At 44.2% G+C, this 24,977-nt stretch overlaps 1 protein-coding gene across 1 annotated transcript in view; it reads left to right on the top strand.

Annotated features, from left to right (window-relative positions):
• The window catches only part of SUGT1 (SGT1 homolog, MIS12 kinetochore complex assembly cochaperone), a 324,599-nt gene that overhangs the window by 66,150 nt on the left and 233,472 nt on the right, over positions 1-24,977 (top strand). Inside the window, exon 6 of the mRNA XM_082245037.1 lies at positions 8,940-9,010. Coding sequence (XP_082101163.1) covers positions 8,940-9,010 — 71 coding nt within the window. The remainder of the gene's footprint in view (positions 1-8,939; positions 9,011-24,977) is intronic.

The following is a 24,977-nucleotide window of genomic DNA, read 5'->3' as shown; positions in this document are numbered from 1 at the left end:
CAATCAGTCGTATACTGCACAAATCTGGCCTTTATGGAAGAGTGGCAAGAAGAAAGCCATTTCTTAAAGATATCCATAAAAAGTTTAATTTAAAGTTTGCCACAAGCCACCTGGGAGACACACCAAACATGTGAAAGAAGGTGCTCTAGTCAGATGAAACCAAAATCCAACTTTTTGGCAACAATGCAAAACGTTATGTTTGGCGTAAAAGCAACACAGCTCATCACCCTGAACACACCATTCCCACTGTCAAACATGGTGGTGGCAGCATCATGGTTTGGGCCTGCTTTTCTTCAGCAGGGACAGGGAAGATGGTTAAAATTGATGGGAAGATGGATGGAGCCAAATGCAGGACCATTCTGGAAGAAAACCTGATGGAGTCTGCAAAAGACCTGAGACTGGGATGGAGATTTGTCTTGCAACAAGACAATGATCCAAAACATAAAGCAAAATCTACAATGGAATGGTTCACAAATAAATATATCCAGGTGTTTAGAATGGCCAAGTCAAAGTCCAGACCTGAATCCAATTGAGAATCTGTGGAAAGAACTGAAAACTGCTGTTCACAAATGCTCTCCATCCAACCTCACTGAGCTCGAGCTGTTTTGCAAGGAGGAATGGGCAAAAATTTCAGTCTCTCGGTGTGCAAAACTGATAGAGACATACCCCAAGCGACTTACAGCTGTAATCGCAGCAAAAGGTGGCGCTACAAAGTATTAACTTAAGGGGGCTGAATAATTTTGCACGCCCAATTTTTCAGTTTTTTTTATTTGTTAAAGTTTTAAATATCCAATAAATTTCGTTCCACTTCATGATTGTGTCCCACTTGTTGATTCTTCACAAAAAAATTACAGTTTTATATCTTTATGTTTGAAGCCTGAAATGTGGCAAAAGGTCGAAAAGTTCAAGGGGGACGAATACTTTTGCAAGGCACTGTAGTTTGTAGACGCTATAACTTTTGTGCAAACCAATAAAAATACGCTCATTGAGAATTTTTTTGTCAAAGACATGTAGCTAAATACATTTTGGCCTAAATATATGACAAAAATTGAATATATTGGATATTTTTTAACTGTCAAAGTAGAAAATGTAAATTTTTGGCAAAATTTTTGCTTTTTATTTTTTTTATTAATATCGCAAAAAATAAAAAGCGCAGAGGTGATCAAATACCACAAAAAGAAAGCTCTGTTTGTGTGAAAAAAAGGACGTAAATTTTGTTTGGGTACAGCAGTGCATGACCGCGCAATTGTCAGTTAAAGTCGCGCAGTGCCAAGTTGAAAAAAGTGGTCTGGACGTTAAGCAGGAAAATCCTCCGGTCTTAAAGTGGTTAAAGAGCAGGAGGACATATGTTAGTTTGCCTCTCTCTGGGTCATAGATGTCCCTGGGCTGTGGGTTCAATTGGTGGTTTCATAGGGGTATAAAATAGGACATAATCACCCCCATCACCTCTTTCTTCTCTCAAATCTAGCAAAGAATGTCTAAGGACAGTCAGATTTGCAGAATGCTCTGAACCACCAGAGAGTAGTTATGCCAATTCCTCCCCAAGGCAGGTTTAAATCAGTATATTCAAACCTGTTTATGGTTCCAAAGCCCAATGGGGGTATTTTTCCTATGCTCTGTTTTAAAATCCATCAACAATCCCGTATGCCCATCAACAGCCCAATATAGAGTTCTATATGTTCTCATTTATCTGCCTCATGAGTGCTTTCTGACCCTTTTGCAGTTTCAATCACTTTCAGTTTGTTATGCTGCCTTTTGGCCTATCCTCTGCTCCCAGAGTACTCACAAAGGTCCTAGTATCTCTTCTTGCCCTTCTCAAGACTCAAGGCACCCAGGTCAAAGGCGATCTAGATGACCTTTTCCTGAGGGACTCCACTCCTGTTCAGTGGTCATCAAACATCCACAACAGATTTCAGATGCTGTGGGCTTTTGCCTGTGCAATCCATTTAAAAAAAAAATAAAATAAAAAATAATCTGCTCTTTAGCTTTTTTTCTGGAATATTTGGGTCTGGTCCTGGACACATTCCAAGCAAATGGGAATAGGCCCTTCACCCAGACATCTTTTAATCTGATTTGTCAGTAATGGGGGACTCCAGTTGTGGACATCCAACAAACTTTTTCTGTTTGTAGCCAGAACCAGGGATCCTCAAGCCCTAGCCTTGGATGCCTTGCTAATTCCCTGGTCACAGATATTAGTTCATCTCTGCTTTCCCTCCTGTGCAAATTATAGTGATTGTGAAGGATCACCTTGTAAAACAACCCATTCAGTTTAAAGTAGAAATAAAAGGCCAAACATTTTTGTAAAAAAAAAAAAAAAAAAATATATATATATATATATATATATATATATATATATATATATATATATATATATATATATATATATATATATATATATATATATATATATATACTTTTTTTTTTAAAAAAGTGATCACATTCCCTCTGTTCTCAGCTACATAAGAGCTAGGGGAGGAGAAGCAGCAGCACACAGAGCTTTCCAGTCAACGGCTGGCTGTGCAGCGTTGGCGTGTCGGGACAAGTCTGATCATTGGAGGAGAGTACACAGAGTCCTCAGCATATCTAGAGAGCTCACCGTGGTGTGCTCTCCTTCTTATTGTGGTCAGATTTTAATAGGAAAGCAGAGGGACTGGCAGGAACACCAGGGATTTCACATAAAGGAAGCGATACAAAGAGAACAGGATACTTTCTTATACAAGTACATGGTACAGCAGGCACTCATCAGGAATTTGAAGTGTTGAGATAACAAACGCTTTAAGCCTTGTCTGCCCAAAAAGATGGAGTAAGAGAGGAAAACTGATTTATAATTTCATCAAACTGGACCTAAAGATCCTGGTACACAGTAAGATCTGGCAAGAACTGCTATCTCAAGGCCATGGCTCTATCTGTTATTCCTTCCTTGTTAAAGGTGAGAAAAACCTTGTCCTGGAAATCCTCCTTTGCCTAGTGTGAACACAGGCGCTTCAATCCCAGAGATTACTTTGACCTTTATACAATTTTATGTATTGACCAGAACTTGGCCTTAAGCCCTCTCAAATGACAGGTCTTGGCCTTGTCCATTCTCTTTCAAAGATCTCTGGCTTTACTCTCCCTTGTAAAGACTTGTTTATTCAATATGTATCTTGCATTAAAACCCAGTTGCTGCAGCCTGTGCTTCCTTGGAATTTTACCTTGGTTCTCTCTGCCCTGCAGAAACCCCCTTTTGAACTCAGGGAAGGATATTATTTTAGATGACCTGACCTGCAATGTAGCCTTTTTGGTTGCTATCACATCTGTCAGATGTGTCTGAGTTGACTGATCTCTCCTTTATGGAGCCTTTCCTCATATTTCACGAAGACAGGGTTGTCTTAAGGCTAAGAGCCCATTCACATTAGCGTGACTTGTCAGCCTGACAAGTCGCACTCGGTCGCGGTCCATTGATTAGCACAGGACCCATTCTAATAGGAGCGACACAAGTCGGTCCGACTTAGAAAAAGGGTCCTGTACTACTTTGGGGCGACCTGGAGGCGACTTGCATAGACTTCCATTATGTGAAGTCTCTGCAAGTCACGCCGAAGTCGCGGTGCACGCGACTTCACAGGTCGCCCCCCAAAGTCGTGTCGCACTAGTCTGAATGGGCTCTAAGACTATCCTTTCTTCCCTAGATGGTATCCGTCTTCCACCTCAATGACCACAATTCTGTCATCCTTCTTCCCAGCCTCACAGCTTCCGAAGAAAATCTCTCTTCATTGTCTGGACGCAGTCAGTCCTTAGAGTCTACCTCAAATCTACAGCTTCACTCTGTTTCACCAAATAGGTGGGAATTTCTTGGGCATTTCTGCACCAGGCCTCTGTGTAAGCTCACCACCTGGCCCTCTGTTAATACTTTTCAAAGTTCTACCAGGTGGATGTCCAGTCTTCTGCAGATGCATCTTTTGGCTGCAAGGTTCTTGAAGCTCTACTTTAAAGTTTGTTCTGTTGACCCTTCTTGTTGTTGGGCCTGTTGACACAATTTCTTTGCACAGTTTTTCTCGTCCTTATAATTCATTGCTTGGGGACATCAAAGGATCTATGAATACTTTGCCTGTGTCCTGTACTGTATGAATAAGTTGGGAGGAGTTTTTGACTGATCTGTAATTTAAAGTGTTAATAAACCTAGATCCTGCATTCACTAGATCTGGTCTCCCACAGTACACAGAACATGGAAATGCAATTATTTCTCAATGCAGGTGTTTGTAAGCAGACAGTAAGTTATAGGGGGGATCAGGATGACGGGGGGTAGTGTATTAGGAAGGTATCAGTGGGGTCCCAGGTGTGATGAAGATGAGGATGGCAGGGGGGTGGGGTGTTAGTAAAGTTGCAGTGGGTGGCCAGGTGTGATGAGGATGAGAGGGGGTGGGTGTTAGTAAAGTTGCAGTGGGTTGCCAGGTGTGATAAGGATGATAGGGGGTAGAGTGTTGGTAAGGTATCAGTGGGTTGCCAGATAAGATGAAGATGAGGATGGCAGGGGGTGGGGTGTTAGCAAGGTATCAGTGGGTGCCAGGTGTAATGAGGATGATGGGGGGTGGGGTGTTGCCAGATGGGATAAGGCTGACAGGGGAGGGAGAAAAAGGAAAGGCACAGAAAGAGAGAAAGAAGGATCACAAATATGAAATAAGAAAACTTAACACATTTTTGGCTTGATCTGTATTATTTATGAGTTAAGAAATGTATTTTTAAAAGTTTAGAAATATCTATGACCTCAATATGCATGTCTGCAGGCTGTAACTGATGCTGTTGAGAAGTAAAAAAAAAAAAAAAACCACTGCAAAAACATGTGCAGTACAGTGGTGTTATCTCATTTATGTAATTACTGCCTCTTGAAATCCACTACAGCCTGTGTCCTCATGCTTTTGTGGGAGGCGGAACATCCATCAATCAAGATGTGACATCCCACCCACTGTGTTCTTTTTTTAGTTACTGGGGATGGAGAAGGAGGGAGGGACTGGGCTGTTATTTAGGATCTGTATACATGCCCAAATGTGTGATGTTAATACCATGTGACCTGAATAGCTCAGCAGAAACCAGGAAGTGTTCTTTGAGCAATAGAAACCAAACTAAGCATGGGCAGCTGAACTACACTTCCTGTGTCTTATTTGGACTTGGCCAGAATGACTGTGCAGGAAGGGGAAGGATCTGTGCATACAGGAGCACACAACCTTTTTACACAATCCTGAGGATTACCCTCTTGCCGACCGCCCGCCGCATATATACTGCACCAGGCTGGCTCGGCTATGCGAATCGCCATTCCTGTATGGCGATCTGCGGGAGCGCTCCTGGGGGTGCGCTCTCGCCCCCACTAGGCAGCGTGGATGCCGATGCACAGGACCTGTGGCACCGAAGGCCGCGGGCCATCCGTGATTGCTCCCCGCTGAGAGAGGACGGTCAGCTGTTGTAAACATAGCTGACCGTTCTTCTCTCTGAAATGATCACCAAGCGCCTGTGATCCTTCTATATAGGATCACAGGTCTCTATGGTCATTTCATGGTCCTCCCCCCACAGTTAGAACCCTGGCTCACAATTGAGCCCTTTGATCACCCCTAGGTTAACCCCTTCCCTGCCAATGTCATTATTACAGCAACCATTCATATTATTTTAGCACTGATTACTGTAGTAATGTCACTGGTCCCCACAAAAGTGTCAAAAATGTCAGGTAGGAGTCTGATCTGTCCGCCGCAATGTCGCAGTCCCGCTAAAAATTGCAGATCGGCGCCATTGCTAGTAAAAAAAAAAAAATAAATTTCCCCCAGTTTGTAAACGCGATACATTGTGTGCAAACCAATCAAAATACGCTTATTGGAATTTTTTTTTTTTAAATAAAATTATGTAGCCGAATACAAATTGGCCCACAAGGATGAAAAAAAATGATTTTTAAATAGGTGAACTTCTTTTTTTTTTTTTTCAGAATTCCTTTTTTTTGTTTATAGCGTAGCGTAAATAAAAATAAAATAAAAAAGGTGATCAAATACCACCAAAAGAGAGCTCTATTTGTGGAAAAAAAGGACATCAATTTTATTTAGGTACAGCGTCGCACGACCACGCAATTGACCGTTAAAGTAACGCAGTGCTGAATCGCAAAAAATGGCCTGGTCATTTAGGGGGCAAATACTTCCGGTCCAGAACTGGTTAATCACTTAAAGCGGAAGTCCAGTTTAATACCTTAAGTTCTCTCTTGCAATCATTAATGTGAGCGGAGTTCAGCCTTATGTATCAGAATGAAAAAATCCCAGTTTTTCTACCTGAATTCTGCAGTTTTCAGTGCTGTCACATGACTTCAATCCCTCTTCCTGCTGATCCAAGAGCAGCAAGTGGGTGTGGTTACTGAAAGCTAGTGACATCACTTCAAGGGAGGGGCACTGTTCCTGTGTAGCCAGTGGGCGTATACAGGATGGGAGGAGCTGATCATAGCTTCCTGTTCAGTGTTCTCTCATCAGTATCGATTCATTGTACATCCTAATTCATGAGAAATGAAGAGGAGGGGCACATATACAGTATAGCTGTGCTGGGCTTTGAATGAGGACTAACATAGGAGAAGGAAGCTGAACAGGGGAGGGGAGACTATCAGTGTAGCTGGAAGTGCTCCGGGTTCTCAGCTCACCTTCTACAATGATTATAATACAGGCAATCACACTAAGTCTACGTTTCCACTAGTGGGATTAATCAAGAACACCTATTCCCATCATGCGACTTTGAAAATCAGCAACTTTGAAAAGGTACCTGCACTACTTTGATGCGACTTAGGTCCAGAGAGTGTAGAATTCAATCGAAGTCACATCAGTCGCACTCTAAATCGCAATAGTGGAAACGTAGACTAAAGCTCCATCTTCACTAGTGCAACGTATTTTGTGACTTTGGACACACAAAATCGCATGACAAGTCCCAGCCCAGTCATTTCAACAGCACCCATTCCCATCTATGCAACTTTGAAAATCAGCGACTTTGAAAAGGTGCCTGCAATTCTTTCAACTTTTTATGCAAATTTGATCCAGAGTGTAAGGTTGAAACAAAGTCGCACTCTGACGCAATAGTGGAAACGTAGACTAAGGCCCCTTTCACACTTGTAAGACTTGTCCTGCGATTTGGGACTGCGAAGTCGCATGACAAGTCACACTCCATGATTTCCAATGAGTACCGTTCATATCCGTGCAACTTCAAGTTGCAACGACTTCAAAGTAGTCTCTGCACTACTTTGGCCCAACTTTGATGCGTTTTGAGGTCCAAAAACATAGCCATTGCTTCAAGTCCAGTCAAATTGCGGTAAAAAATTGCGCAAAATCGCTTTACTTTTAGGTCGAACAAGTGTGAAAAGGCCCTAAGCTCGGTTTCCACTAGTGCCACTAATCAATGACACCTGTTCCCATCTATGCGACAGTCAGCGACTTTGAAAAGGTACCTGCACTACTTTAATGCAACTTTTGATGCAGCTTTGATCCAGAGAGTGTAAAGTTGGATCAAAGTCACATCAAAGTTGCTCTCTAAATTGCAATAATGGTTGCGTAGACTAAAGCTCTGTTTCCACTAGTAAGACTTGTCATGCGACTTTGGACACACAAAGTTGCACGACAAGTCACAGCCCATTAATTTCAATGGCACCCGTTAATGTCTGTGACTTTGAAAATCAGCGACTTTGAAAAGGTACCTGCATTACTTTGATGCAACTTTTGATGCAACTTTGATCCAGAGTGTAAAGTTGCATCAAAGTCGCACTCTAATTCGCAATAGTGGAAACGTACACTAAAGCTCAGTTTCCACTAGTGTGACTTGTCAAGTGACTTTGGCACCTATCCCCATCTGTGCGACTTTGAAAATCAGCAACCTTGAAAAGGTACCTGCACTACTGTGATTGCAACTTTTGATGTGACTTTGATCCAGAGAATGTAAAGTTGGATCAAAGCTGCACTCAAAGTCACACTCCGAAGTCACATTCTACCCAAGTGGCTATGTTTCCACTGGTGCGACTTTAAGTTGTGCGATTTAGAGTGTGACTTTGGGTGCAGCTTTGATCCAACTTTACACTCTCTGGATCAGTCGCATCAAAAGTTGCAATCACAGTAGTGCAGGTACCTTTTCAAGGTTGCTGATTTTCAAAGTGGCATAGATGGTAACGGGTGCCATTGAAATCAATGGGTGTGACTTGGTTTGTGACTTAATGTGTCCAAAGTCGCATGACAAGTCTTACTAGACTTAGAAATGGATTTGTATCCTTCTAAACTTTTACAAATGTTCATTTGTACCTTATTTATTTCATATTTTGTACCTGTCACGTGATCTCTCTCTCAATCTCGATCTTGAAGCTGCTAGCCTAAACAAGGCTATGAAGACAGGAGGAGATCATAGTGAAGGATAGGAGGGATGGGAGTGGGGCTGGGCAGTTCTAGCCATGCCTGTCTAAGCAAGACCAACAACCTTTTCAGCTTAGCAAATTCAGATAACAGGAAATAGCGTTGTTGGTGAAGAACAGGAAGAAGCGGTTTGTCTAGTTTAGATGAGACCTTCTAAGCTACACAAGCAGCTAGCCAGAAAATGAATAATATCCAAGATAAAAATATTTAACATACAATTATTAGGAAAAATTTCATTTTTGACTGGAGTTTGCCTTTGTTACCCAGTGATTAAAGCAAGCAAGCATGCTATTCTGCATCTACCTCAGATTTTACTGTTGTAGATTTAGTAACACTTTATATTTTCAATTACAATATAGTACACAGGCCCATGTCCATATGGGAAGTAAAATGACATAGACCCACAATGCAATGCAGCACAGATCTAATTATTTGAACTTAACTGAAGAACTTATTGAGAGCAGAAAATTTTAGCATTGCCTATATTTAATTGTGTTGTCTACTTTTTCAGACATCTAATAAGTAATTTTATTGAAATCCTCTTCCTTTTTTTCCCAGGGAAGCAGAATTCCATCTAGGGAACTACATGTCAGCACAAGAGACCTTTAAACAAGGACACACTTTAAATTGTAAGTAATAATTTAAATGAAATTTGTCTGTAATTTGAATTCTTTATTTACAAGATAATTAATATCTATCTTTAACAAGTAATGCAAACTCCTTGTCTGTTTGGAGTTCTGATCTCAGAAGTTCTGGACTTTCTCAGCACAGAAGTGTGCAAATAAGTTTTCGTCTTTGATTTTTGAGGAACACTGGAAGTCATTCATCTTTGTGTTGTACTACCACCTACTTTTACCAGAATGCCTTAATATTTTGTTAGTCAAGAATAGATGTTTTTCTGCTCCAATAGTCTGTATTGTTGCTAGAGAAGGTTTCGACCTCAACAGCTACCTGATGTGGCCTTTTCGCCGCTTTACTCTTGGAGTGTCACACTTTAACCACTTAAGGACCGAGCCCATTTTTGACAAATTTTGTTCACAAGTTAAAATCAGTATTTTTTGCTAGAAAACTACTTGGAACCCCCAAACATTGTATATATTTTTTTTAGCAAAGACTCTGGAGAATAAAATGGCAGTCATTGCAATATTTTTTGTCACGCGGTATTTGCGCAGCGGTCTTTCAAATGCCATTTTTGTGGAAAAATTAAATTTCACTGCATTTAAAAAAACTAAACAGTAAAGTTAGCCCATTTTTTTGTATATTGCGAAAGATGTCACGTCGAGTAAATAGATACCCAACATGTTACGGTTTAAAATTGCGCACACCCACGGAATGGCGGCAAACTACGGTCAACAAAAATCTCCATAGGCGACGCTTTAAAAATTTTTAACGGTTACCAGTTTAGAGTTAGAGAGTAGCTCTTTTTTTAATTATTGCTCTCGCTTTGGCGATTGCGGCAATGCCTCACATGTGTGGTTTGAACAGCAATTTCATTTGCGGGCGCGACTTCCATAAACGTTTTTTTTCGTGCGCAAGCTCACGGCGACGGGGACGGCTAAAAAATTTAAATTTTTTTTCCTTTTTTTATTTTTTTAATTTTACCACAGTTTAAAAAAAAAAAAAAAAAATCTGATCACTTTTATTGCTGTCACAAGCAATGTAAACATCTCTAGTGACAGCAATAGGCAGTGACAGGTACTCTTTATGGAAGGATCGGGGTCTAAAAGACCCTAGACCCCTCCACTACACTTCCATGTATTCAAAATGCCGAAAACTGCATTTTTGAATACACTCCCTTTTTTTAAATTTGGCGCCTTTTAGCAGCTGAGTAACCTGGACGTGACGTCATGGGCGCCACCTTCGGGCTACATCATCGGAGACCCGATCAAAGCCGCATCAGGTTATAGTCCAGAACTAGGCCTCGCCACGACAGTGCCCAGACGGATGGGGGCGAGCCTGCGAGTGCACCATCTCCCTTGGACCCGATCGACCTGGAACTCCCTGAGTCGCGGCGTACCCCCTGGCTGACAGCACCCCCATCCAGGGTGGGAGATGATCTGTTTCAGAGTGGCACCTACCTGGTATCGTGGTATGGTGAGTAATTGTCCCCCCAAAACCTTTAGCGGTCTCGGGGCAGACGTGGGCCCTATCCCTGGAATGGTCAGTCCCTCGGTGCTCCCTTGGTTCCCCTGGCTTCTCGAGAGGACTAGGTCTAAACCCCTCAGTTTTTTCCCCCTACCCTGTGCACTACCTACCCAATACACTAGGTGGGCTGTAACACCGAAGGTGGACCACCTGAGGAATCACCGGTGGAGGAATCACTGACTTTTGCGAACCCCGTGGATAGACGAATGGAGTCCCTATCCCGCCATTTACACGTGATATCGGGTTCCATATTGAAAACTAATTTTGTGAACATTCTGGTGTCACAGATGGTTACTGAATGGGTGAAGCTATAAAAAGCAAACTTGGAAGCTGAATGTCTTCCCCCTGTGGTGCTTGAACTAATTGACCAGGTGGCTCAAGCCCTGGTGTTCTTGTGTGATACCTCCGTGGATGCGGCTCTGCTAGTGTCCAGGATGTCGGTAGTGGGAATTGCTATTAGACACATGGTGTGGCTAAAAAGCTGGTCTGCAGACCAGGCTTCCAAAAAGGCCTTGGTTGATCTCCCCTTTACAGGGTTGTTTGATCATCCAGAGAGGATCCAAAGGTCTCACTGGGGGAAAGAGTACTCTTCTTCCTCAATCCTCTAAGGGTAAGGTGCCACGTTCTAAGTGGGGGCCTTCCTTCTCTGCTCATAAGCGGCTTTTTCGTGCCTCCGGGTCGCAAGAAAAAGGTAAACCATTCAGGTCTTCTGGGGGTTCCAAGAAGCCATGGTCTGGAAAATTAAAGGCAGGCCTGTCTGAATCTGCAGACAAATCTTCATCTGCATGAAGGGGCGTCCTCACCCATTTCTAGGGTGGGGGGAAGTCTTTGCTTCTTTCCGGAACCATGAACCTCCTTGATTCAGGAAAAAATGGGTTCACGAATTGATCCGCTCAGGGTAAAAGTTTGAATTTGCGGTCTCGACTGTCGGACAGGGTTTTCCTGTCCAATCTTCACCTATCGCCAAACCTGTTAAGGGACATACGAGGGGTAGTGCACGATTTGCTGTCGCAAAGAGTGATTGTGCCCGTTCCTTCTCAGGTATGCTTTCAAGGGTTTTATTGAAACCTGTTTACCGTACCCAGATAGGAGGACAAGGTGCATCCTATCCTGGACCTCATGGCCCTGAACCGCTTTGTGCGGGTACAGAAGTTTCAGATGGAATCCATCCGCACGGTAGTGGCATCACTACACCAGAGAGATTTTTTGGCCTCAATAGATATCAAGGACGCATATCTACACATCCCTATCTATGCTGGACACCAGCGGTTTCTTCAATTTGTAGTAGCAGAAGAACATTATCAATTTGTGGCATTACCCTTTGGTCTTGCCTCCGCCCCCAGGGTTTTTACCAAGGTACTGGCCCCAGTGTTGGGATTGCTGCCCCAACAGGGGAATGCAATACTGGGGTACTTAGACGATCTATTGAGAGCTGACTCTCATTCAGCTCTGATGGGCGACCTCACGATCACCACCCAAACCCTGCAGGAGTTCGGGTGGACCATCAATTTCAAGAAATCTGCCCTGATACCTTCCTTGAGACTGCATAATCTGGGTCTGACTCTGGACTCTGCCTTGGCGAGGATCTTTCTTCCCCCGGACAAGCTGCAGAAGTTGCAGGACGTTATTTGGTTACTGTTGGGAACTGATCTGCCCTCTCTGAGAACCTGCATGCGGGTATTGGGTCTGATGGTATCAACCTTCGAGGCGGTTCCGTATGCTCAGTTCCATGCAAGACTTTTAAAAAAGGAGATTCTTGTCAAGTGAAACAAGGATCGTAAGTCCTTGGACACTGTGATTCGGTTGAGCCACAACACACAATCTGCTCTGTTGTGTTGGTTTCAGTCACCAGCATTATGCCGGGGCAAGTCCTTCCTCCTGTTATTTTGGACGGAGGTAACCACGGACGCCAACCTATTAGGCTTGGGCGGGGTGCTGGGGAAGCTCTGTGTCCAGGTTACCTGGACAGCAGAGGAGTCCAAACTGTCACTAAATGTTTTAGAACTCAGAGCGAATAAGCTTTGTCTGCGACAATGGACGACTCGGCTGCAAGATTGTCCGGTTTTGATTCAATCGGACAATGCCACGGCTGTGGCTTACATCAATCACCAGGAGGACACCAAAAGTGTCTTGGTGGCCAAGATTCTGGCCTGGGCGGAACAGTTTGATCCAGCTCTTTCTGCGGTGCACATCCAGGTGTGGAAAACTGGCAAGCGGATTACCTCGTCAGGTGTTGGACCAAGGGGAGTGGTCCCTAGACCCGGAGGTGTTTCATCTTCTGTGTGTTCAGTGGGGGATGCCCGAGGTCGATCTGTTTGCTTCTCATCTCAACTAGAAGGTGCAGAGATTCGTAGCCAGGGCTCGAGATCCTCTGGCTGATGCCACGGACGCACTAGTGGCTCCTTGGGGTCAGTATCGGCTGATTTATGCTTTCCCTCCATTAACACTTCTTCTGCCAAGGCTTCTACGCAAGGTAGAGATGGAAAGGATTCCGGTCAGTCTGGTGGCCCCAGACTGGCCTCGCCGGTCTTGGTACGCAGACCTGGTAAGGTTGGTCGCCGATGCTCCTTGGAGACTTCCTCTCAGTGAAGATCTGCTGTCTCAAGGCCTGATCTTCCATCCTGCTTTACAGTCGCTGGCTCTAACGACTGTTGAAAGCCAGGTGTTGAGAGATAGAGGTCTTTCTGACTCTGTGATTCCTATGCTGTTGAAGGGTAGGAAGTAGACTTCCAGGAAGATATATCATCGTACGTGGAAATCGTACATTTCATGGTGTGAATCACTGAAGGTGCACCCTTGCATGTTTTCCATTGCTAGGGTTTTGGCCTTTCTACAGAAAGGGGTTTAACAGCGGTTGGCTTTGGGCACTATCAAAGGCCAAGTGTTGGCTTTGGCTATATAATTCCAATGCCCGTTAGCCATGCATGCCTTGATTCGTACTTTTATTCAGGGAGTGCGCCATATGGCTCCCCTGGGACGGTCGCCACTACCTCTGTGGGATCTAAATTTTGGTATTATCTGCTCTTCAAAAGCCTTCATTTGAGTACATTCGGGAGATTTCTCTGCTTTCGTTGTCTCAGAAGGTGGTGGCTATCTCTTCTGCTCGCAGAGTCTCTGAATTGGCTGCATTGCATTGCCTTGCCTCTCCCCTTATCTGGTGGTCCACAGAGATAAAGTGGTACTTTGACCTAATCAGTCTTTTCTTCCTAAGGTGGTTTCTGATTTTCATTTGAATGAAGACATTGTGTTGCCTTCACTCTGTCCCAAGCCTAAGCATTCTAAGGAAATTGCTTTGCATTTTTTGGATGTGGTTCGGGCGATCAGGGTTTGCCTTGAGGCCACTGAGTCTTTTATAAAATTAGTCACTATTTTTGTCCTTACCGAAGGACCTCGAAAAGGATTGGCTGCATCTGCTGTGACTATATCCAGATGGATCAGGCAGACGGGGGTTCAGGCTTATTCACTGAAGGATCAGGTTCCTGCTTTCCCTGTGAATGCGCATTCTACTAGGGCGTTGAGTGCTTCTTGGGCTTTTTGCCATCATGCGTCTGTGATGCAACGTTGCAAGGCGGCAACTTGGTCACCCGTGCATTCTTCCGTGCATTCTTTTGCAAAGTTCTACAAAGTAGAAGTGTTGGCATCTTCGGATGCCTCTTTTGGCCACAAGGTTTTGCAGGCTGCTGTTTAAAGAGAATCTTTTTTTGTTCTCTTTTGAGGGTGTATATTTTTCCTGGTTGAGCTCCTTTTTACCTGGTTGGCTAAGTTTAGCCTTTGGGGAATTGTGTTCTTCTTTGCGTTGTTCTCCCACCCCTCATGTCAATACTGCTTTGGGACATCCCAATGGTAATGAAGATATGGAGCTGCGTCTGTCAATGAACGATAGAGAACATTTTTATACCGCGCCGTCCGGCATACGATCTCCTATGCCGGACGGAGCGGTATCACGTGGGTGTCACTTACGGCAAGTGGGTGAGAGACGGATTGGTATCGGGTGGGTGGGAGATGGAGCGGGTGAGAGACAGAGCAGTATTAAGTGGATGCCGGGTATCAGTGAGAGATACCGATCTGCCAGCAGATATGCTAATGTGGAATTGCTTATATCTTTTAATTAGTACATATGTGAGTGGCATGTTCAATAACATTTGTAAACTGAATTATGCAATCTGACATCATTCTACCTTTACATGAGCAATATTGGCAATATCGGCCAGTTCTGGAGCCGATACCGATATATATCGGTAAAATTCAATATCGGCCCTTGATTTAATGGCCTTGCCAATAATCGGTTGTTCCCTAGAAGGGAGTTCCACATCTTTACTGCTCTAATCGTATAGAACCTCCTACGCAGTCTTTAAGTTAAGCCGATTCTAGTCCAGCTTCATTGAGTGGCCACATGTGGTCTTAAAATGACCTGAGACTGAATAGTTTTCTCCCTATGCTAGAATCACAATTTAGATGTTTGTACATTGCCAGTATGTCTCCCTTCTCCAGGGACAATAGGTTTAATGTGTGTAGCCCTTCGCCATAACTGAGATTCTCCAGCTTACACCTCTTCGGGGTTATCGTAGACAGACCTACAGGGTTTTTTTTTTTTTTTTTTTGCCAGTTGCTGGGATCTTTGGTCCTAGCATTTTTTCCTTTTTTAAACTGAACTTTTTTTCTTTTGTTATTTTCTATTCTAAATCAAGTCTGTTCCAGTGAGAACTACAATCAACTGCCTGACTGGGTGACACACTGGATATCCTAGATTCTTACGGTCTCCCCAGCGAGCATGTGCAGACCGCAGCTCCGTGCTAGGTCAGCTGCGACATAGCCCCACTGGACGGGGGCTGGCTGGCGAGTTAAACGTCTTGCGAGGATGCACATGACCTGGTCGCGGCCTGAGTCGCAGCATACCTCTGGCCTGTAGCATCCCCCCATTCTAAGATGGGGGGGTGATCTGCCCGGAGAGGTGCCCGCCTAGTTCCAAGGTGTGGTGTGTAGTGTCCCCATTCTCCTCTGGGAATTTTTGGGGTGGACGTGGGCCCCTTTCGGGTTGGTAGGCCCCACCATGGGTCCTTCCTACCCAAATGGTATCCCCTCCTCACTCGTCCGTCCTGCAGTCACTGGTGTCCAAAGTGAATATAGCCCTTCAGAAGAGGCCTAGCAAAAAGCGCCCGCTGCCGTCCCCTGCTTTCTCTGCGTCCCTCGGATTCGGAGTCTGATTTGGCTGCCATGGACACGAGTCACCCCACCTTGAGTGCTCTGACAGTGAGGATAAATCCTCTTCCACTACATCTGCGCAGGAAAAGGCACTTGTGGAGACACTGATTGTATTAGTGCAGGAAACTTTAAAAATGGAGCACTCCGCTAATGCTGCGTCGGCTGTGTCCGTACAATTTGGTACCCGCAGACCATCCAAGGTGACTAAGGTGTTCCCCTTTCCTGCTTATTTCGGTGATATTGTCACAAGTCAGTGGGGTTCCCCGAAACGCATTGTTGGGATACCGAAGCGTTTCGCTAGGAGGTAACCTTTTGAGTTCCTCAACTGACAGTTCCACCAGTGGTGTATTCTCAGGTTTCCATGTTAAATAAAGTCACACTGCTACCAGTGGAGGACACTCCGTCTTTTAAAGACCCTGTAGACAGGGAGGCTGAATCTGTGGTCCACTACCTTTTTTACTGTGGCAGGTTCAGTTTTGAGGTCAGTGTTTGCCATAACCTTGGTCTCCCAGACCTTAACAGAATGGGCTAAGCTTCTGCGCCAGCATTTGGAAGGGGGTCAGCATCCTCCAGAGCAGGTGGATGAGTTGCTACAGGGGTTACAGTATATTTGTGATGCCTCTCAGGACGCGGCCCCTTTCGCCTGCAGGGTGTCTGTGACAGCGGTGACCCTTCGCCGCATGATTTGGCTGAAATGCTGTTCTGTGGACCAGGCTTCCAAAAAAGTGCTGGCGGATTTCCCTTTTGTGGGGGACCTCTTAATCGCAGCTTCTGTGGAAGAGATCATTAAAGGTCTTACGGGAGGTAAGGGCACCCTGCTTCCGAAGGGCACGAAAAGCAGCCTTCCTGCAAGCGTGGTCCTGTCTTCTCGGCCCTTTCGTCCCTCGGGGTCACAGGACAAGGGTTTAAAACCCTCCCTTGCCTTCTCGGGAGGTTCCAAGAGACCCTGGATTGGTAAGTTAAAACCGGCTCAGCTGATCCCGCAGAAAAGTCCTCCTCTGCCTGAAGGGATGCCCTCACCCATACATGGGGTGGGGGGACATCATCGCTTCTTTCCTGAACCGTGGACCTCTCTCATTCAAGACAAGTGGGTCCATGAGTTTATTTTGTTACAAGATCTAGTTTCAGTCCTTGCACCTGGCAAGGTTCTTTCCTTCCAACCTGTGCCTGTCCCCGGATTGGCTGCAGGGCCTTCTCGGTGCTGCTCCGGATTTTCTCTCACAAAGAGTAATTGTACCAGTTCCAGAGTCCAAACCTTTTCAGGGGTTTTATTCAAACCTATTTACTGTTCCCAGGAAGGAGGGCAAGGTCCATCCAATCTTGGATCTGAAAGGCTCTGAACCGCTTTGTGCGGGTTCGAAAATTCAGAATGGAGTCCATTTGCACGGTAGTGGCATACCTTCATCAAGGGGATTTTCTGGCCTCTATCGACATCAAGGATGCTTACCTTCATATCCAAATAGAAGTAGAGCATCAGCGTTTTCTTCACTTTGCCGTAGGCGAGAAGCACTATCAATTTGTGGCGTTACCCTTTGGTCTCGCCTCAGCTCCTTGGATGTTAACAAAAGTGTTGGCCCGAGTGTTATTATATTCTTTCCTTTTTTTATTATTTTTTTCATTTTTAATCCTACCTGTTCATTGTCATCATCATCTTGATCTCCATTCCCACACCTTTTTGTGTGTACTGCAATATTGTTGTCCCCCCCCCATGGGCTAAGCAAGTAAGTGCGCCCACCAATTGCCCTACCCCATTGGGGTCATAAGTGGTTAACCTCTACAATCATATACCCCCAAAATCATGTCTTGTACCTACTTGTGACCATACATCCTCACATATGTACATGCTCAGATATATTTTGATAAACCCTGGTAGCATCACCCACGTATTGCCATACCCCTCACACTCATAACCCCATTGCTAGGGTATGCACTGTCCCAGGTGCACCTTGGCACACTACCCTTATAACTTCAAGTGTTTTTTTTTTTTTCTTTTTTCTTTTTTTCCCCTCTCTTGTAATATGATATTATGTGTTTCCACCACCGTTGTATTCATGTAAATGCTTTTTATATGGACTTATCATGGCTCCTGTCATGCCTCCAGGGACTTTCCCTGTTAAACTTAATGCAGAGTTTATGTTTGAAACCACACTAGCACCTCGGCCTGCCTCTTTTGGGCCCCGCCCCCTTTGGACTTACGCTCCAATGAGCTACTCATCAACAGGGTATATATTCCCTGTCCCTGGTAAGCCACTCCCACCGCCGAATGAAGGAGCACGGATGCTCCGAAAGCTAGCAACGCCCATCTTTCCCTCAGCCTCACAGGAAGTGATGTCGGCTGATCGGAAGCAGGAAGTGGAGCCCCACTGAGAGTCCTCCACCACCACAGCACCATCAGACAGGCTGCTAGACAACAGCCTCCATGCACCACGGGCACCCCGCACCCCTGCTTTCCACAACGGTATCCAGGAGAAGAAGATGGATGATCCCATTCACCTACCGTACCGGCCTTTATTTACCTAAGAGTAAGTCACTACTTGTTTTTTGTATTAATAAACCTTATGCTTCACTAAGCTGGCGCTGCTTTCTTTCTGTTTATTCTCCTCAGAGCCTCTCCTTGCTCCAGCTGGCAGCTTCTTTTCATGCCCCCCCCCCCTTCCACCTCATCCTTTTATATATTTTTCTACCCATTTTTACTTTTTTTATATTTTTACCTTTTTCCCTCATGGTGTGCCACCAACCAACATCAGAGAACGCCATGTAATCATTGACTTTTGGCCCCAGTGTTAGCCTTGCTCAGGCAGAGGAGGACTGCGGTATTGGGGTACCTGGATGAGCTCCTTCTGCGAGCAGTCTCCGTCGGTCTTAAAGGACAATTTGGACATCTCTGTGCAAACTCTGCAAGAGTTCGGCTGGACGCTGAATTTTCAGAAATCAGTTCTGACTCCTGACTCCAGACTCGTGATAGAAATGTGATCAAAGTAAAAAATGGCAATCGCATGAACACCCAAATAGTGCTATCCTTCACCAGATAAATTTGCCTCTTACCAAACAAAAGTAGTAAACGCTTGCGGGTAACTCAAACTCCAAAGATGAAAACACTTGCATCTAGAACTTTTCAGTAAGGCAGGTTCCAACCCAGACATCTCCAAGGAATGACCCCAAGATAATCACCGCCATAAAGAAAAAAGAGGTTCCATAGTGTAAAACCGCATTATGGTTGCTGGCTTTAACAGCTTGGCTATTGAAAGCCAGGTACTGAAGGACAGAGGGCTGTCGGATTCGGTGATTCCTACCCTGTAAAAAGCTAGGAAATCTACGTCTAGGAAGATTTATCATCGAGTTTGGGGGGCATACATTACGTGGTGTGAGTCTCGCTTTTTGGTGTCTCGTCTTTTGGAGTTTCTACAAAGGGGTGTAGATCAGCTAAATAGAAAAGTAGTGCGCTCTACAAAAACTATGCATAAATTTGCATGTAACAAAAACCATACATACATATGTATAAGTGAACCGCAGTAACAATAAAAACAAAGTGCAAGTGATAAATTACACACAAACCACCAAAGTGATATGATGTGAATCAATATTATAAAGTCTCTCAAACGTGTCAATGAAGTGACTTCTGCAAATCCTGAAGTTGTGGCAAACACCGCAAATATGTGATATAGTTGTGTCTTCAAAATTGAAGTAATGGGTGAACACCCCGTGACCCTTCCATAAATATAAGGTGGCCCCTTACCGCAATTCACTTTAAACCAGGTGACGAAATGATCTCACTGAAGGTGATAGTGTGGCTTAACCAGTAGCCCCCAATAGTAGCAATTACTTTTTACCAGATCTTGAAGCGGAGTTCCAGCCTCAAAATTTTTTTTTTTAGATAAAAATACCCCCGGGACAGTTGGGGCTAGTGCATTTAAGCAACGATAGCCTCTGAACTGTCCCCTGTTTCACTTACCTTTTAGAAGAAATACTTACCTTGAAATGTCCAGCGCTGCCATCTCAGGTGTGGGCAGCTGAAGCCGGAGCATTCTCTCCCGTGTCCTCTTCGGTGACGTCGGAGCTCCAGAATGCCCTGCACCGGCCCTGCTCGTCACTTCCGGTGCAGGCGCGTCATTCCATGCACAGAAGCTGTTCAGCAGGGAATAACGCGCCTGTACCCGAAGTGACAAGCAGGGCCAGTGCAGGCGCATTGACTCCTGGGAGTGAGTCAATGCAAGAAAGAAGTAACGGCGCGTGCCGCGGCCGCAGAGGGAGGAAATGGCAGGAAGGTAAGTATATTTTCTTCAAAAACAAGGTAAGTGAATAATAAAAAAAAAAATGTCATTATCCAATTCTTTTTCAGGTAATGTGCAGCAAGCGGATGGGGCAAAGTTCATTTTGAGGCTGGAACTCGCTTTAAGGGAGGATGGGCTTTCAACCGTTAAACTGATATGCAGATTCACAGTGGTAGAAGACACACACACACACTGGGCTCCCAATATATGAATCCTGTGGACCTATCCGCTTCACAGTAGTGTGTATCTCACTTGGGCCAATAGTTGTGTAATCAAAAGTGGCTCCGCAAATGAAAGATAAAGCGCTAATAGTGCATTATCCTTTAAAATAGCTTTATTGTAAAAAGACACACTTACGGCAAAAATCTTGAAAACACACGACAAACTGTTCCTCTGTAGAAGATTGCGTCCGCCTGCAGAACGGGCCGCGAGATGTGACGGCGCGGCTGCTCCCCCCGATGCACTTCCCTTCACAAGGCGTCAGCTGGGACTTGGAGCTTGTAGATCAGCGTTTGGCCTGGGGCACCATCAAGGGCCAGATTTCCGCTTTGGCAATCTTCTTCCAATGCCCGTTAGCCACAAATTCCCTGGTTCACACCTTTGTTCAGGGGGTTCACCATTTGGTTCCTCCGGTAAGGTCCCCGGTGCCTCTGTGGGACCTTAATCTGGTACTGGCGGTTCTTCAAAAACTGCCTTTTGATAATATTTGTGAACTTCCTCTGCTTACTCTGTCACAGAAGGTGGCCTTCTTGGTGGCTATTACTTCTGCACGCAGGTTGTCAGAGCTGGCTGTGTTCCTGATGGTCACCTCACCTGGTTGTTCATACGGACAAAGTGGTGCTAAGCCCCTGTCATTCCTTCCTAAGGTAGTTTCGGGGTTCCACTTAAATTAAGATATTGTGTTGCCTTCATTGTTTCTTAAGCCTAAACATCCTAAAGAAATTGCGTTGCATTCCCTGGATGTGGTCCAGGCTATCAGGGTGTACAGTATTTGGCGACAAATGAGTCGATCAGCAAATCAGATTCCTTATTTATGCTTACAGATGATTCTCGTAAGGGGCAGGCCTCATCTACTGCGACCATTTCCAGATGGATCAGGCAGATGGTGGTGCAGGCCTTTTCCATCAAGGGTCAGGTTCCTCCTTTCCCTGTAAAGGCGCATTTTACGTGGGCGCTTAGTGCCTCCTGAGTCTTCCGTCATCAGGCGTCAGTGGTCCAGGTTTGCAAGGCGGCCACCTGGTCGTCAGTGCACACATTTACAAAATTTTACAAGGTGGATGTATTTGCATCTGCGGATGCTGCTTTTGGCCGCTGTTGCAGAGGCCCCTGTCTCTTGAGGGTGTATTTTTTCTGGTAGGTGAGCTCCAGTTTTTCTTGGTTGAGCTCTCTGGTTACCTAGTTGGCTACGTTTAGCCCTTTTGGAAATTCTGTTTATTGCTGTGTTTTTCACACCCCTCATGCTGACACTGCTTTGGGACGTCCCAAGGGTCAATGAAGATATGGAGCTGTTTCTGTCAATGAACAAAAGAGAAAACTGGATTTGTGTCTTACCATAAAATCCTTTTCTCTGATGTTTGACGGACACATCACCCACCCCTCTGAGTTGGGTTATGTATCCTTCTGACGCTGCTGGTTACAAAACTGAGATCCTATAGCAGGAAGTGGGAGTATACCCCCCTAGGACTGCCCTATAAGCGTAGTCAATTTTTTCCTGCCTAGTGTCCTACTCCTGTAAGGGGCAGCATAACCCAAGTGTCAATGAAGATATGGAGCTGTGTCCATCAATGAACATTAGGATTTTACGGTTAGACAAAAATCAATTTTTTCTACTTTTTTTTTTTTTTTGCTGCGCTACACCATATTAATTTTTGAGTGTGTATATATACTAGAGCTGTTGTGGAATCACTTACACAGTGGTTGGCTGGCCAGCATTTAATTGAATAAATTTTATTCATTTGTTTTGGTTTTATAAATTTGGCCATCTTTCAGTACCAATTCTTTCTATGGAAAGGTTGCAGAGCTTTTTATTCCTTTTTTTTTATGGTCCCAAAGGCAAATGGGTGCATCTGCCCAATACTGGACTTAGGCTTCATTCACACAGGCATATTAAAATACTCCTATATAAAGTACGTCCGATATTTCTGCCTGCAGCTTTCAGAAAAAAAAATGGTGTTTAGAAATTACTTTTAAAAGTGGTGTTTTTTTCTGCCCATGTGCATAAGGCTTTAAAGTCTCTGAACGAATTTCTTTGTGTACCACAATTCCGGATAGAATCGGCAAGGTCTGTCATTGCTTCTCCCAGACAAGAGGAATTTCTGACACCAGTAGACATACAAGATGCCTATCCTACATATCACCATCCTTCTTCCACACTAACGCTTTGTTGTAGAGAACCAGCATTTTCAATATGTAGAACTACTATTCGGGCTCTCCTTTGCACACTGAGTGTTCACAAAAGAACTATTCAGTTCGTTCAAACCTTCGGCTGGTTAATCAGTTTTCCAAAGTCTGCCCTCTGGAGTACATGGGCGTAATTTTGGACAAAGCACTAGCCAGAATATTCCTTCCCCCGGAAAAGATAGCCCTCTTAAGGTCCCACAAGTGGACCCACAGATCCAACAGACACCCCTCGGTTCACTTCTGCTTAAGTGTTTTTGGTCAATTGGTAGCCACTTTCAATGCAGTCCCCTTTACCCAGTCCAGGACTCTTCAGCTCAACAGCCGCAACACATGCATCAAAGACAAATCCACACTCTGAACATGTCCTATGCTTCTATCCAGCCAGACAATCCTTTACCATTTTTTATTAAGTGAATTTACAAAAGAATTGAAAAGCGCACCATTTATATTTAACACATTATTTTACACATTCTGAGAACAGCTTTTCACATATCAGTGCACCCTTCTTTCTTACCAAATAGTGTGGACAATTGGCAGGCAAACCTCCTAAGCAGTTAACCCAGGTGAATGGTTTCTGCACTCCTGCTTCTTCCAGAATCTATCAGGTGGTGGTGGGGGAACCAGATGTAAACCTTCAGATTCAACAACAAACTGCACAGATTTGTAGCCAGGTCAAGGGATCCCCTAGCCTTTGCAATAGATTCCTTGGATTTCAGTCAAGTTGATCTATACCTTTCCTTTGGTAAAGATTCTTCCTCAGCTGCACAAGATAGAGATGGAAAAGGTTTTTGTGATTCTTATCGCACCACACTAGCCCAGGAGGATGTAATATACAGACATAAATGCATACCTGGGTGAAGCTCTGATAACGTCTGTCATCCAATCATGTGCGTGCAAAAATGCATTTTTTTTCTTTGCATGGGATTTGGCATTCTTTACAAGGTGAGTTTTCAATACATTCACTAAGCTAGGGAAAAATTCTCTTGCACAGGGAGCAGCCTATTTTTCTTTAGTAGATCAACCCTTTTATAAAGAAAAAAAAAGATACTGTATCTAAGGGCCTTCTTGCAAGATTCAGGAGTACGAACATGTACATCAAGCATAAAATGGATGAAATTTTTCTCTAATGATTTGCTATCCATGAATGTGGTTTTGTTTGGACAAGTCCATTCATACTAAAACTGAATATTAGAAACAAATTCAAATCCTTGAATGCACTGAGAGTTTTCATACAAATTTTTGTTCAAAAATCTGCAAGTATATGGCCAGCTTATATTTTAGAGCAGGGGTACTGAATTAAAACTCATAGTGGTCCGGTCAGTAACATTTTCTTTCCTCAGAGGTTTGAATCTCCTTTTTGTTCTCGGACTCGGGTCCTTCACATCACAGACCTTCTCCCCCACTTTACATCACAGCCCCCTTTACGACAGTGACTTCAGTCTCCGCTTTCACATAACAGAACCCCCCCCCTTTCTTTTACAGCAGAGCCCCCTTTTCTCACACCCTGGCCCAAAACATCATAGCCCAAACCCCTAACATCACAACCCCCCTTGCAATCATAGCCCCCTTTGCAATCACAGTCCCCCATATCACTGCTCTCCCCCCCCCCCCCCCCCCACATCAAAGCCTGCCCATATCACAAACTGCTGCGAGTTTAAGGCTACATGTACATGTGACGTTTGAAAAAGTCCTTTGAACGCTGGAACTTGACAGCTACAGAATGACGTTTAAAAACGCCTGTTGTGTCGCGTTTGCATGCTGCGTTTGGACGCGTTTAGTGGCGTTTGCGCTCAGGGGTGTTTTTTGCAAAACACATCAGGAGACCCTCCCAAACACCCACAATGCAACAGAAATATGTTTTTCAGCCATTTTCATTTGAATGAATAATATATATATATATATATATATATATATATATATATATATATGTGTATGTGTGTGTATGTATATATATATATATATATATATATATATATATATATATATGCCTCCTGAAAACGCAAGCGCTAACCGCAGGTGAACGTCACTGAACTCAAATGACTGTAAATGACCCTGTGTACATGGACAGATAAGATAACATAGAGGTGGGTTCAGGGGCTTCTGAAACAAACGCCCAACTGCTCCTAAACGGCCGTTTACAAGTTGCAGTGTACATGAGCCCTAACAGTGGTGGCAGGCAGGCTGCTAAGTGGTATGGCTAATGATTGCCATTTAGTGACGCCTGTTTTAGAGTGTTCTTTACGCATACAAAAGTGAAGATGAGAGACGTTGAACACTGGAAAAATCTGTTTTGTAAGTGATGGCTTGTGCTTACTTTTGCAGGTATATGGTATATTCTTAGTTGTTGCTACCAATAACGGTGATTGTACAAACAAATTGTAACGTGGACCATTATACAATCCTACTTGTGTTCTCGCTTATGCAACTGTCTCATACAATCTCTTTTTTTGTGAATGCATTACATTTTATGTGAGCCTACTTACTCTTTTAGATGTCTGTCTGTACAGTTTTATCTAAACTTGGCAAAGAGAAAAAGTTATTGCTGATTATTCCCTAAATCTGTATATACTATAGAGTC

This window comes from Pelophylax lessonae, assembly GCF_965119305.1.
Source record: "Pelophylax lessonae genome assembly, chromosome: 2".
NCBI classification, from domain to species: domain Eukaryota; kingdom Metazoa; phylum Chordata; class Amphibia; order Anura; family Ranidae; genus Pelophylax; species Pelophylax lessonae.
Note: the sequence above shows the minus strand (reverse complement) of the source record. Positions and strands in the feature narration are given on the sequence as shown.